General features: G+C 44.7%; 1 protein-coding gene across 1 annotated transcript in view; it reads left to right on the top strand.

Moving 5' to 3' along the window:
* The window catches only part of LOC119972301 (protein FAM135B-like), a 543,933-nt gene that overhangs the window by 381,513 nt on the left and 147,493 nt on the right, over window positions 1-14,927 (top strand). The window contains exons 8-9 of the mRNA XM_038808790.1: window positions 8,385-8,538; window positions 14,136-14,185. Coding sequence (XP_038664718.1) covers window positions 8,385-8,538; window positions 14,136-14,185 — 204 coding nt within the window. The remainder of the gene's footprint in view (window positions 1-8,384; window positions 8,539-14,135; window positions 14,186-14,927) is intronic.

Below are 14,927 nucleotides of genomic sequence, written 5' to 3' on the forward strand. Positions count from 1 at the left end.
TATTTTAAAAAGCATTTAGACAGTTATATGAGAAAACTGGGTGCAGAGAGGGATATGGACCAAATGTGGGTAATTGGGACTAGCTTAGTGGTAAAAACTGGGCGGCACTGACAAGCTGGGCTGAAGGACCTGTTTTCATGCTGTAAACCTCTATGACTCTATCTCCTCTAAAACCCCTGCCCATTACCTTAAGCTATGCCCTCTGGTTATTGACCCCTCCACTAAGAGGACAGGTACCTTCCTATCTACCCTATCTATGTCCCTCATAATGTTATTAATTTGGGGAACATTTCTGCTTAATTGATATAATATGTGAGGGTTTGAATTTTACAGTAGTGTGGTAGTAAGAGCTGTCATCAAGTTGATGATGAACAAACACATTTTCCAAACAGGTTGATAATTTATAACATGGCTATTGATTCCAAATGAATGCCAGGACATCACGTGGTTCTGTGCTCAACGGTGATTTATGAAGTTATTAATTGCACTATATGTGTGGTGTAGATTCGTATCTCATCTTGTTTTACGATGCTTTTGGCATTCCCAGTGCATTTCCTAAGCTGACAAAATAAATATGCAGTTTGAATGTATATTGATATTTTTACCCTACTCTATCTACACATTTCATCATAAATCACTTTGGTCAGAGACACTATTCAGTGAACAAAATCTTGACACACTTTAGCAGAAATCACCCGCAAAATTCAGACTGCACATTATGCGAGTGCAATCAACCCTGATACGATTACAGATTCAGTTGCACAGTGTGTTTGGAATCTGTTCAATACCAAGACCAATACCATAAATATTGCACTTCTATTGTTGATAATATTATCTGGTTTGAAGAAAAAGTCCCTTTCAGTCAGCTGTTGACAGAACATAGAACAGTGCCGAATTTTTGTCCTAGATTAAGAACAATTTGTTCTTAATCTAGGACAAAGTTTGGCACTGTTCTATGTTCTGTCAACAGCTGACTGAAAGGGACTTTTTCTTTGAACCAGATAATATTATCAACAATAGATGTGCAATATTTATGGTATCTCTACACCCCATCATTCTACCGTAATCCATGTACCCTCCAATAGCCGCAGATTGTGATGCAAAACATTATGAGGGGCATAGATAGCATAGACAGGAAAAATATTTCCCCTTGGTGGAGGGATCAATGACCAGGGGGCATAGATTTAAGATAAGGGGCAGGAGGTTTAGGGGGGATGTGAGGAAAACCTTTTTCACCCAGAGGGTGTGGGAGTTTGGAACTCACTGCCTGAAAGGGTGGTGGAGGTAGACCCTCATAACATTTAAAAAGTATTCAGTGCACTTTTTATGCCAAGGCATACAAGGCTATGGGGTAAAGTGCTGGAAAATAGTATCGGGAGAATAGTTTGGTGGTTGTTTCGGACCAGTGCAGACGGGATGGGCCTGAAGGCCTTTTCTGTATTGTGGACCTCTACGACTCGATAAAATTTCCTGTCCGCACTGTCATGAGAATGTCACTTTAAGAAATGTTTGAATGCTCATGTTACTGCAGTGATGTCAGAGCGTGGGTGGAGCTGAGCTCTGGCTCTGCTTTTTAGTTTCACTTTGAGAAAAGCCTGGTGTGTCTGTGTTTTTTGGGTTTTGTTTTCAGTGTTGGAGCTGAAGCCAGACAAAGCAGGTGTATTGTTGATCTCTCTGCCATGAAAAGACTATCTCTTGATCATTTGATGAATTCATAATTATAAATGTTCTCAGTAGTGAATGTAAACCTGATGTGCTTCTGTTAAAAGGTGTTTCTTTTGTCTTCTGGATGTTGTTTGGGAAGATATTAAGGATTACTTAGTGTTGTATTCTTGGGGGTTGTATTTGAATTAATGGTTGCGAAGATGTTCACTGTATGTTTTAAAAAGGTTAACTTGAGTTCATAGAATAAACATTGTTTTGCTTTAAAAAATACTTTTCCATTTCTGCTGTACCACACCTGTAGAGTGGGCCGTGTGCTCCCCATACCACAATCTATTAAAAGTTGTGGGTCAGGTGAACTCCATGATACACTTTTGAGTTCTCTAAACCCTGGCCCATAACATCACCAACTCAAACATTTTTAAAAATAAAAATTCTCTGGGGAAGAGAATACCAAACACTAACGACCCTCTAACGATAATCTGTATCTTAAATCAGAGACCCCTTGTTTCAAAACTATGCCCCCCAGTTCTAGATTTCTCCATCTGGGGAAACATCTTCTCAGCATCTACCCTTTCAAACCCCTTCAAAATTTTATATGTCTCATTTTTCTAAATTCCAATGATATAGGCCCAATCTGCTCAATCTTCCCTCGTAAGATAAATGTCTCATTGCAGAAATCAGCCAGTGAACCTTCTCTGAACTATTTCTGACTCATTTTGCAAAGTTATCCACAGTCGGGGAAGATTTTTAGTTAAATTAGAAAAACATTCCTTATTTACTGTTTGTAATCTTCACCTAAGGATACAGTTCAATAAAAATGGTCAGGCTGTAAATCAGTTTATAGCTTTTAATCAAGAAATGACACAATGCAATCATTCCCCTAATCTTTAGCTTCAGACATTATGTCCTTTGTAATCCAAACTGTGTCAACAGTTTGTCGATATGCTGCTGTCAGTATTTACAAAATATCTCATCGCCAAATCCATAAGGGAGCAACATGATCAATTAATTAAATAAAAGCAAATTACTGCGGATGCTGGAATCTGAAACGAAAGGGAAAATGCTGGAAAATCTCAGCAAGTGTGGCAGCATCTGTAGGGAGAGAAAAGAGCAAACGTTTTGAGTCCGATGACTCTTTGTCAAAGCTTCGGACTCAAAACGTTAGCTCTTTTCTCTCCCTACAGATGCTGCCAGACTTGCTGAGATTTTCCAGCATTTTCCCTTATGATCAATTAATTCTTGGGACGTAGGCTTTGTTAGTAAGGCTGACGTCCCAGGTTGTCTTGAAAAGGTGGTGGTGAACTTTTATCATGCGTTTTTGCAGTCCATATGGTGAAAGAAACCCCACAATGGTGTTTGGTAGAGAGTTTGAAGTCTTGACCCAGAGGTGACAAAGAAATTAAGACATAGGTTCAAGGCAAGATGGTGTGTGGCTTGGAAGGCATCTCTGAGGTAATGGTGTTCCCATGAACCAGACGAACTTGTCTTTCTCAGTGGTGGGGATAGCAGGTTTGGGAAGTGTTTCTGAAGGAACTTAGTGACTTTGCTGTAGTGCATCCTGTAGATATTACACACTGCAGAGTGCCAGTGGTGGAGTGAGTGCACTTCTACACTTGTTGTTAATTGCTGTAGCTGCACCTTTTCAAATAGGTTGCACGTATACCATGACACTCTAGACTTGTGTCTAGTAGGCAATGGAGAACCTTTGGGTAATCAGGGATGAGACACACACCATAGATTATGTACCCCTTGACCAACTCTAGCAGCCATTGCATTTATGTGGCATATGCAGTTGAGATTCTCCTCCATTGTGAGGATGTTGATGGTGGATAATAAGGTGATGCTATTGCCAGTGAATTTCGAATGGAGGTGCTTAGGCGCACTGTTGTTGGAGATGGTAATTTCCTGGTACTTGTGTATCTCAAATGTTGCTTATGTCAGTCCAAATGGCTGCAAATGAGGAACTTCGAATGGAACTCAACCTGGTGTCATGAGGAAAAATCAACAGGCTTGAATATACAGAGGCTGTTCGTGAGCATAAGGCATCTCTTTTCCTGAATCTGATGGGCTTTCTCTGCTATGTTTCTTCATATATAGTGGTTTTGTAGTTCAAGCCCAATCTCCAACTTGCTGAAAACTTCCCAACTGGTCCTGACATCGTTCAGCAAGACCTTTACATAGACTTCGGAAAACCAAAGGGTCTGCCGAAAATCACACCAATGTAGTTTCTTCCTCCACTATCCTTCCTGGGTCAGTGGTTAGGTTTCAAACTCCCTAGTCATCCATTCAGCCAAAGCCCTCTCGCAACAGGGCTGCTATTTAAACATACGCACACCACTCACACTGACATTGGATGGAGTGAAGGTATATATTTGTGGTGCTTTCTATTTAGTTCTTCAGGACAGCAGCCTAGCTCCAACCATCTTCAACAGCTTTATCAATAACCTCCCGACTTCATAAGGCCAGAGCTGAGGGCTATTGTTCATGATTACCTGGTCATGATTGTGTTGCTGTTTGTGAGGGCTTGCTGTGCAAAAGTTGACTTCTGTGTTTCCCACGTAACAAGAGTAACAATACTTAGAGCTTTGAGATGCCCTGGACGGGATTCTCCCTAACCTGCGGGGCGGGCCGGACAGGCGCCGAGGAGTGGCGTGAACCACTCCGGTGTCGGGTCGCTCGGAAGGTGCGGAATCCTCTGCACCTACAGTGGCTAGGCTGGCACCAGCGGGGTTGGCACATGCGCAGGAGCGCCAGCGCATGCACAGGGGGCCCGTCTCAGCGCCGGCTATGGCGGACCGTTACAACGGCCAGCGCGGAGGGAAAGAGTGCCCCCACGGCACAGGCTCGTCCGTGGATCGGTGGACCCCAATCGCCGGCCAGGCCACCATGGCGCCCCCCCCCCCCCCACGGGCCATATCCCGCAGGCCACCCGCTGAGCCAGGTCCCGCTGGTAAGGACCTGGTGTAATTCATGCCGGCGGGACCTGCCGAAAACAGGCGGCCACTCGGCCCATCGCCAGGGGGGCGGGGCCACTGCCAACGGCCCCTGATCGGCGCGGCGCCATTCCCGCCCCCCCCCCCCCGGCCGAAAAACTGACGCCGGAGAATCCGGCAGCTGGTGGGATTCACGGCGCCACCCGGCGATTCTCCGGCCCGACGGGGGGGTTTGGTGGGGGGGGGGGGGGGGGGGGGGGGGGGGGGGGGGAGAATGCCGGCCCCTGTGTTTGAGGAATGTGCTACTGAAATGTAACAAAAGAAAATAATGTTGGAAATACTCGGGAGGTCTGGCAGCATCTGTGAAAGGAGAAACAGAGTTAATGTTTCAGGTCAAGGTCCTTCTCCAGAACACAGAAGAAGGATCCTTGACCTGAAGCGCTAGCCATTTTTCTTTGACCACTGATGCTGCGAGTCCTGCTGAATATTTCCTTCATTTTCTGTTTTCATTTCAGATTCCTAGCATTCACAGTATTTTTTTTATGTTGCTCTTTAAATATAAGTCTTTCTTTCTTTAAATCTGATCACTCATTTTAGTCTAAATACAATGAGCTCACTGTTTATCCTTGGTGCCTTTTGAGATGGAATTGAAAACACAGTTGGACAGCCCTTGGAATTTCAGGTGCAAAGGACAATAGTGTACGGATTCTGCTATGCGCTGCCACCGTCACATTATGCACATGGGTTGTTTATGAAATTGGTCTTTTTACTTACAACTCAAGGTATAATTATTGGGAGATCCTGAATTAATTCAGTCATTTAAGTGTCACAGTCTTGAATTCAAATTTATCTGGACAGCAGAACTTTGAATACCTTAATCCAAAATATGCAGACCTTTTTCTTTGGTGCCTGTGTTCCCCAGGTTCACTCTTCCCTACACATGGCTATTGTGTCTCATCTAATTGATAAACTCATAAAATGTTTTCTGCTGATTAATGCACTTTGATCGCAAGAACTGCCTCTCACCTGTTATTACAGCTAAAAACTCATTTTACGATATCATTAATCAGGAATAACACAGTTTGTTTTCCTCACCTCAGTTAACTGGGCTTTGAAGAGATGTGCAATACACTCTGATTTAATTAGGTTCCCACGGAGATGTTTTACAGCATAATGCCACATCTGTTAGCCCTGTTTGTTAGAAAGGGTTTGAATTGCCGTTGAGGAGAGCAGCCTGAGAGTGACTGTCGAGATATGAAAATTGCATTAATAAGGAGCCCCAACATCACAAATTGGAGAGAGTGCCATCTGCTCAAAATTAGTACATTCCCTTCTCTTCATACTCTGCAATCTTATTAACCTTGATGGGAGGAGTATTGCAGGAAATTGTTCTCCCCTTCATGTGAAATTAAATGTGTCAATTAAAAAAAATGCTCTCCAGTTTTCTCCCCCATTTCATGTTGAATTAGGTTCCCCTGATGTTAGATTAGGTTCCAGTTATGCCGGGAGCCCATTTGTACGTTTTCCGCATTTCTATCCTTCAAGTTTAAGCCTAGACAATTGCAACAGGTTATTCAGCGAAGAGAGCATTAAATCTCAACCTCATTCTTTCCTCACTCATTGGGCGGGATTCTCTGATCCTGAGGCTAAGTGTTGACGCCATCGGAAACATGGCCCCAGGATCAGCAATTCTGGCTCCAACAGGGGGCCAGCATGGCGCTGGAGTGGTTCATACCACTCCAGCTGCTGATTCCGGCGTGGAATGGGCACCGGGGGATGCGCGCATGCGCAGTGGGTCCGGCGCAAACCCACGCATGTGCAGGCCCACCGGCGCAGTTTCCGTGCATGCGCGGTGTCTCCCTTGTCTGCGCCGGCCCCGATGCAACATGGTGCACGACTACAGGGGTTGGCGCGGAAGAAAGGAGGCCGGCGTACAGAGAGGCCGGCCTGCCGATCAGTGAGCCCCGATCGCGGGCCAGGCCACATCGGAGGCCCCCCCGGGGTCAGACCCCCACCCCCCCGCCGCAGGCCACCACCCATCCCTTCCACGCTGAGTTCCCGCCGGCTGAGAGCACGTGTGGACGGCGGCAACGGGACTCAGCGTTTTCATGACGGCTGCTCGTCGCATCCCCGGCCAAGAATCAGCAGCCAGGCCGCATGGAGCTGCCTGCGACCGGCACCGCGCCAACCACGTCGCCGCCAATGGCGGCGATTCTCCACTCTGTGGAGAATTGCGTGCCGGTGTCGGGGCGGTGTGGCGCGATTCGTGCCGGTCGAGGGGATTTTCAGGCCCCCAGGCTGAGAGAATCCCGCCCATTATCCACACAATCATAGGAGGCCAAGAGAATTCAGTGGTTTCCATTTGGTGTCTTCCTGTTTGACATGACTATAATTGATACCTTGGACTAACGTTAAGCTGTGCTGTTTTCGCTTTGTGATGTTAAGTGTAAATAGGCAGAGATTTTCTTTTCAGATGGTCTAATCAGCTCAGCAGTTTGCAAATTAACCTCTGCTTTTTTCCAAAATTGAAATGTTTTCACCGAATTGAGGAAAGTGACTTGCTATGTGCTCGGTTTGCCTCTGAGTAGCATTTAGCAAGGTTGCCTGCGTATTTGTGAGCTGTTATTTTCCATAGTTGCAGCACCTTGCCTCAATAATGATGTCACGTATAAAACAGAAAATACAAATATACGTACTGCCTCCTGTTTAAGTTTCAGTTCTGATCTCAAAAGTAGTCAAACAACCCACATATTTCACCTTTGCCTACACGCACCTCTGTTTCTTCTTCATTGAGAAACCTAGGTGGAAGTGTCTTTAAGCAGAAAGGCTGACAGGAATCAGAGAAAAGTAATGAATATACAATGACCGGATTTAATCTCGGATCCATATGCGTGGCATGGTAGCTCAGTGGTTAGCACTATTGCTTCACAACACCAAGGACCCAGTTCCATTCCCGACTTGGGCCACTGTGTGGAGTCTGTGTGGAGTCTGCATATTCTCCCCATGTGGGTTTCCTCCAGGTGCTCTAATTTCCTCCCACAAAAAGTCCCGAAAGATGTGCTTGTTAGATGAATTGGACATTCTGAATTCTCCCTCATTGAAGTGTTAATGTAAGCCTACTTGTGACACTAATAAAGAATATTATTATTATTAAAAGATAAGGGAGAACTTAATACAATGAAGAATTTTAGTTTGAAGTCCTGGAAAAGAATGAGTTAAGTAGGTTACATTCTGATTTCAACATAGTGAGAATGCTGGGGGAAAGGCAATACACGTAAGACACCATATTTGGATTGTAAGTGGAACAAAAGAAGAATATTAAGTGGAACACTGACAATACTGAAAAGAGGAGCAAAATTGTAACAGAGTTCCAGCCTTGAGGTGACATTGATATAATGGATTGGACATTATGCTTTGAATGTAAGGTGTCATTATTTTGTTTCTTGCATGGAGAAAATCTCAGAATTGTTTAATTATTCACATACATGGTATGTTTTTGGTTTAACACAGTGGGCTAAATAGCTGGCTTGCAATGCAGAACAATGCCAGCAGCGTGGGTTCAATTCCCGTACCGGCCTCCCTGAACAGGCGCCGGAATGTGGCGACGAGGGCCTTTTCACAGTAACTTCATTGAAGCCTACCTGTGACAATAAGCGATTATTATTATTATGTGTCAAAGAAAATGTCGGAAAGCTGGTTTGGATGGAGTAATCTTTTCTTTGACTACAAGGATATTAACCATGAAATTCAGTGTTCCCATATCAGTCTCATTATTCTTCCTTTCAGGGGAACACTAATGTCACTTCTGAGGGCTGTATGCAGCTTGCGTACCGATGGCATGAAAGCCTCTGTCGGACTTTACTCTCTGCCTACAAAGGACTCCTTTGCCACTTCAGTGCAATCATGAAGCAGATCCCAGAACTGCATCAGATTCAACTTGGTAAGAGGGCTACCTGTTTCATAAAACATATTCACTGTTGTCTTTCACTGCCACTCCTTTTCAGAAGCTGAAGACCCAGCGATAGCATTCTCTGTGGGCAGGTAGTGTAGTGGTTATGTTACTGGACTGAGAAGATGAGGGCTGCATTTTCACCTTGGGTTTGGGAAAAGTGAGTTGGCACAGTTCTTGACTTTGCCAACCTGAACATGTCACTTCCTCCCATACCCACCGTATGTTTCATTCCCTGGAGACAAGGTTTGGGTGTTCCATCTATCTAAGCTGGCGTGAGGCAGCATTGGAGGAATGCAGGTTAGTCAGTAGGTTATTCTCTGTTCTTGCAGGCATCAGTCCGGCTCTCCATATCTTGTGCCCCACACCCCCTCCTCCATGCAGTATCTCACATGTATGCTCCATAGCCACACATCCAGTACCTACCTCTGGATCCTTGCAATAACAATGGGAAATTCTTGAAATGGACATGAAAAACATTAAACTTCAAATGGTCAAATAGAGCTGTTATTCAATCTGACCATCATTCCTACTGCAGATAAAGAAAAATCCAGACCAATTGAAAAAAGTTAAACTCCTACAGTTAGTCACTGAGTTGCAGAAGAAATATGCATCTATTCAGAAACCACATCAACGACAAGGTTGTAAAATAATAACCTCTTTAAAACTTCAATACAAATGTGTGCGTAATCACAATTAGCTAAGTGCTTCAAGTTCTTTTGAAAAGCATCCCAGCATTCATAATGGGATCATCTGTCAAAACAAACCATTATAGATCCAGACAAGGAAGCTTAATGACACTGAGAAAATAGGGACGGGGTACTCCAACCCCGCGCCGGGTTTTTTCTAAGCTATATCAGATGGACTGTCATTCGGTGAATTCCAGGAGCCAGGTAGCTATTTTTGTTTCTAAGTTAAAACAGAAGGCCAATTTATTTTCAAAGTTAAAGCACAGAGGACTTTTAAATCCCTTCAAATCATGACACAAAAGTATCTAAGCATTTTTTCTCTCGTGCAGCACTTTTTCAAAGGGGAAAAATGTTCAAATACATCTCAATCCTTACACAATGCAGATCAATGTAATGGTCAAGTTACCTTTGTAGGATGGAGCCTATGAACAATTGTTGCAGTAAAATCACATCTAACTTGTAATGATGATATTTGAAATCATCATAACAATTCCCTGACTCCGCAGCGGGCTTACCCAAAGCATCCAGAACTCTCTTAACTGACAATCCCACATCAATGGTATTGACTCTTAATTGGAACCAAATCCACCAGATCCTGTCAGGGCAACTCAGGACGGGCAAGAAATGTAGACCTTGGCAGTGAGACCTATTTCCCGAGATTGTCCAAGTGGCATTTCGTACTGAGAAATTATTTGTCGACTTGAATGTCAGAAGCGATATTTGAACCTGCACACCTAGCAAAAAACAATCAAAATTCGCTGGCATTTAGTACGCACAGATTTAACATTCTGTGAGTTTGGCAGCTGAAATTACTTGACCATCCTTTCCCACTGTTACCAGTTCCATGTCATGTCCATAACCTTGCTCTTATTAACTTGCCTTCCAACTCTCCTCACCTTTGCTGCATATAACATGAAGCCTCAGAGAAGCACATCAGCATATAGAGGCATACATATATAACGCATATAAACAATAGACTCTGAGGCCTATTTTTAATTGTGAGAAAGGCAATAATTTTACTTCTAATTGTCTGTGACTGAGAATAGATGTGTAATACAATGCAGGAGTAGAAGGTTATGGCAAATTGACCATATCTGACAGCTGAGAGGGTTCCCATTACAGGTTAATACAGATTGCCTCTTACTGGTCTGGGAATGCATTATCTACCTCCCCTCCAGTTCTGAGAAAACCCAACAGTTCACAGAGGTGGTATGAGTGTTTCCAGAGGCCAGGTAAAATGTGTTATAATTGAAGTGTCATTATTTGATTTCAATGTTAAGAGTGCCAGAAAGCCATGTGTGCTTTGTTTAGATCTGCACAACAAGGAGATGTGGAGTATAATTTATACCCAATGAGTGCACTAACCTGGTAATTGCAATTGACATAATCACAACTGGGTTCTGGTTAAAACTAGATATAAATTACATCCAACAATTCTTCAGTAGACAATCTGTTCCTCTGGGCAAGTTTAGACCATAGAATGCTGTGATTTAGAAAGGATATACATTGATTTTAAATGTGAACTATGGGATCACTGTGAAGAGAGATAGCAGTTTCAGACCCTAATCACTGCAACATTTATCTAATGATGTCATCTCCATAAGAAAAACTCTTAAAGAAGATATGATTACCAGAAAAAGGCTACAAAGATTGGGAAATTAAAATAAAGACAGCCAAAAAAGATCCAAGGAAGGGGCATTCAAACTGGCCAGAAGAAAAATAGTAGACTTGAGAATTGGGAACAGTTCAGAATTTAACAAAGGAGGACAAAAGGGGTTGATTAAGAAGGGGAAGTCGAGTATGAGCATCATGGGGAACATTACGGGGAACATTAAAAACTGACTGTAAAAGGCTTATTTCGGTATGTGAAGACACAGGGCAATTTATAATGGGGATCCAAGAAATGGCTGACCAACTAAATACATACTTTGGTTCTGTCTTCATAAAGGAGGACACAGATAACATGCCAGAAATGTTGTGGAACACAGGTTTTAGTGAGAGGAGGAACTGGAGGAAGTTAATGTTGGTAGGGAAATGGCGTTGAAGAAATTGATGGAAATGAAGGCTGATAAATCTCCAGGGCCTGATAATTTACATCCCAGAGTACTTAAGGAAGTGTCCCTAGAAATACTGGATGCATTGGTTGTTATCTTCTAAGATTCTGTAGATTCTCAAACAGTTCCTACGAATTGGAGGGTGGGCTAATGGAACCCCACAATTTAAAAAAGGAGGTAGAGAGAAAACAGGGAATTATAGCCCAGTCAGCCTGATATTGTTGGTGGGGAACATGCAAGAGTCCATGATAAAAGATTTAATAGCAGAGCACTTGGTGGCAAGCTCGAACAGAGTCAGCGTGGGTATACGAAAGGGAAATCATGCTTGGCAAATCCATTCGAATCCTTCCAGGATGTAACTAATTGGGTTGATGAGGGGAAGATATGGTTTATTTAGACTTTTAGAAGGCATTTGACAAAAGTGCCACATCATAGAGGGACTTGTAAAATTAAAGTTCATGGGATTGGGGGTAGTGCATTGAGATTTATAGAAAACTGGTTGACAGACAGGCAACAAAAGGTAGGAGTAAGCAGGTCCTTTTCCAAATAGCAGGTAGTGACTAGTGGTGTAGAGCAGGGATCAGTGCTCAGACCCCAGCTATTCACAATATATGGAATGCTTTAGATGAGGGAACTAAATATAATGGCTGGGATTCTCCAATTCTACGGCCAATTCTGACGTCGGCGTGAAAAGTGGCTCGAGCCACTCCGGCGTCAACGGGCCTCAACTGGCAGCTATCCACCCTTCCTAGTTTCATAGATTTCATAGAGTTTACAGTACAGAAGGAGGCCATTCGGCCCATCGAGTCTGCACCGACTCTTGGAAAGAGCACCCTACCCAAGGTCAACACCTCCACCCTATCCCCATAATCCAGTGACCCCACCCAACATTAAGGGCAATTTTGGATACTAGGGCCAATTTATCATGGCCAATCCACCTAACCTGCACATCTTTGGACTGTGGGAGGAAAGCGGAGCACCCGGAGGAAACCCACGCACACACGGGGAGGATGTGCAGACTCCGCACATACAGTGACCCAAGCCGGAATCGAACCTGGGACCCTGGAGCTGTCAAGCAATTGTGCTATCCACAATGCTACCGTGCTGCCCCTAGGGGGCTAGTACGGCGCCGGAGTGGTGTCCGCAGCTCCGGCGCCCAACCGCTAGCGCGACATGGCCGGCGCAACTTCGCGCATGTGCGCCACGGCTGGACCATACGTAACCCATGCCACCGGGACTCGGCCAAACTCAGCGGGCACTCGAGGCCCGGAGAATTGCCGGGGGGGGGGGCGGGGGGTATTCAACATCTCGCGACCGGCGCAGCGGCGATCCCACAGGCGCCCGCAAATCGGCGCCGGAGAATCGGCGAGCCGGCATCGGGGCAGCATGATGCAACTCCCCCCCCCCCCCCCCCCCCCCCCCCCCCCCAAGCAATTCTTCCACCCGGCACGGGGTCAGAGAATCCCGGCCCATGTCTCCAAATTTGCAGATGACACAAAGCTGGGCGGGAGGGTAAAATATGAGGAGATCGCAGAGATGCTTCAGTGTGATTTGGACAAGTAGAGTGAGTGGGCAAACAGGAAGGATGATTATTATCTGACTGACTATAGATTGAGAGAGGTGAATGTACAATGAGACCTCGGTGTCCTTGTACACCAGTCACTGAAAGTAAGCTTACAGGTGCATAAGACAGCAAAGACAGCCTTCGTAGTGAGAAGGTTCAAGAAGGGGACAAGGATGTCTTTCTGCGATTATACAGGGCCTTATTGAGACCACACCTGGAGTATTGTGTGCAGTTATGATCACCTTATCTGAGGAAGGATGTTCTTGCTATAGAGTGCAGTGAAGGTTTACCAGACTGATGCCTGGGATGGCAGGACTGACGTATGAGGAGAGATTGGTTTGCTTAGATCTTTATTAGCTGGAGTTTAGAAGAATGAGGGAGGAATCTCATGGATATCTATGAAATTCTGACAGGACTAGATAGTGTAGCCGGAGGCAGGATGTTCATGATGGTGGCGGGGGGGGGGGGGCGTTCAGGACCAGAGGTCGCAGTCTAAGGATGCGGGGTAAACCATTGATGTACGAGGTAAACCATTTGTACGAGGCAAGTTTTTTTACAGAGGGTAGTGGGTGCCTGGAATTCGCTACCAGAGGAGGTAGTGGAAGCAGAGACGATAGTGATGTTTAAGGGGCATCTTTACAAATACGTGAATAGGGTGGAAATGGAGGGATACGGACCTTGGAAGTTTCGAAGATTTTAGTTTTGACGGGCAGCATGGTCAGCGCAGGCTTGGAGGGCCGAAGGGCCTGTTCCTGTGCTGTACTTTTCTATGTTCTATGTTCTTTATTTCAGACTTAGATGAGGAAAAATCTCTTCACCCAGAGAGTGATCAGCCTGTGGAATTCGCTACCACAGAAAACAGTTGGTCATAATGATCATATGGCGAAGCAGGCTCGGAGGGTTGAATGGCCTCCTTCTGCTCCTATTTTCTATGTTTCTATAATGCACTGCAAGTTTGTCAATATTTGTCTGAAAAAAGTTAACATTTTGGACATGTGCCCGTCCTCATAATGCTTCTGACAAAAGACCGACAGCAAAAACATTAGCCTGATGTTGCTCTCCCAGACACTAATAGACATATTGTTTGAAGCTGAGGAAGATAGAGCTGCAGAGAAGAGAGCAGAGGAAATGAGCATTATGGACCAAATTGCCTTTATTTGTACTCTTTATGATTGTGATTCTAATTTCAGCTTTTTCTGTTTTAAATGATCACATATTGTATCATAGCTCTTTTATTGAGGGATAAAATTCTTAAAGACTCTACATTTTTATTGCTGCCAGAGGACTGCCTCATTGAAGAAACACTGTCCCAGCTCTGCATTAACTTACAGGTGAGGAGTTTAATTACTTATGTTAAAAATACCCGCTTCATTCTTGGGAGAAACACTGCGGAGGTGAATTGGAACTTTGGTAATTGGGCGACAAGGGCAGTAGTGGATCAGCCGCCCACTACTGTCCATTCAACATCCTACCAAAGTTAAATTTCAGTCTTCGTCGTGACTTGAACTAAATAGGTCAGGATTGAAGGAACAAATTAAATAATTCACTGGAAAGTAGTTAGCGAGTATTTTCTATTTGAGATTAAAAATGGTACCAGAGTAGCCTTGGGATAACATTTTAAAAGCTGTTTTGTATAATTTTCTATGACTCCAGATATTCTCCCAATCAGGTGAAGCTTCCCAGACTCCCAGCATGACATTTTACAAGGTCCTGGGCTGGATTCTCTGTTCTGGATGCAGCGTGCCCCCGGCGGCAGCAGGATCCTCCATCCCGGCAGCTGGCCAATGTAATTTCCCATTGTGGGCACCCCCGCGGCGTCGGGAAATCCCTGGCCGTGAGTGCACTGCTGGTGAAGCGGAGGATCCCGCCGACGGAGAATCCAGTCCCCTGTTCCTCACATCGAACGGAGGTTTTAAAATTAATTTACCGGATGTAGTTGTCACCGGCTAGGCCATCCTTAATTGGCCTTGAGAAGGTGATGGTGAGCTACTGCCTTGAACCGCTGGAATCCATGTGGAGCAGGTACACCCACAGTGCTCTAACAGAGAGAGTTCTAGGACTTTGCCCCAACGA

The sequence above is a fragment of the Scyliorhinus canicula genome, chromosome 10 (assembly GCF_902713615.1).
Source record: "Scyliorhinus canicula chromosome 10, sScyCan1.1, whole genome shotgun sequence".
NCBI lineage: Eukaryota > Metazoa > Chordata > Chondrichthyes > Carcharhiniformes > Scyliorhinidae > Scyliorhinus > Scyliorhinus canicula.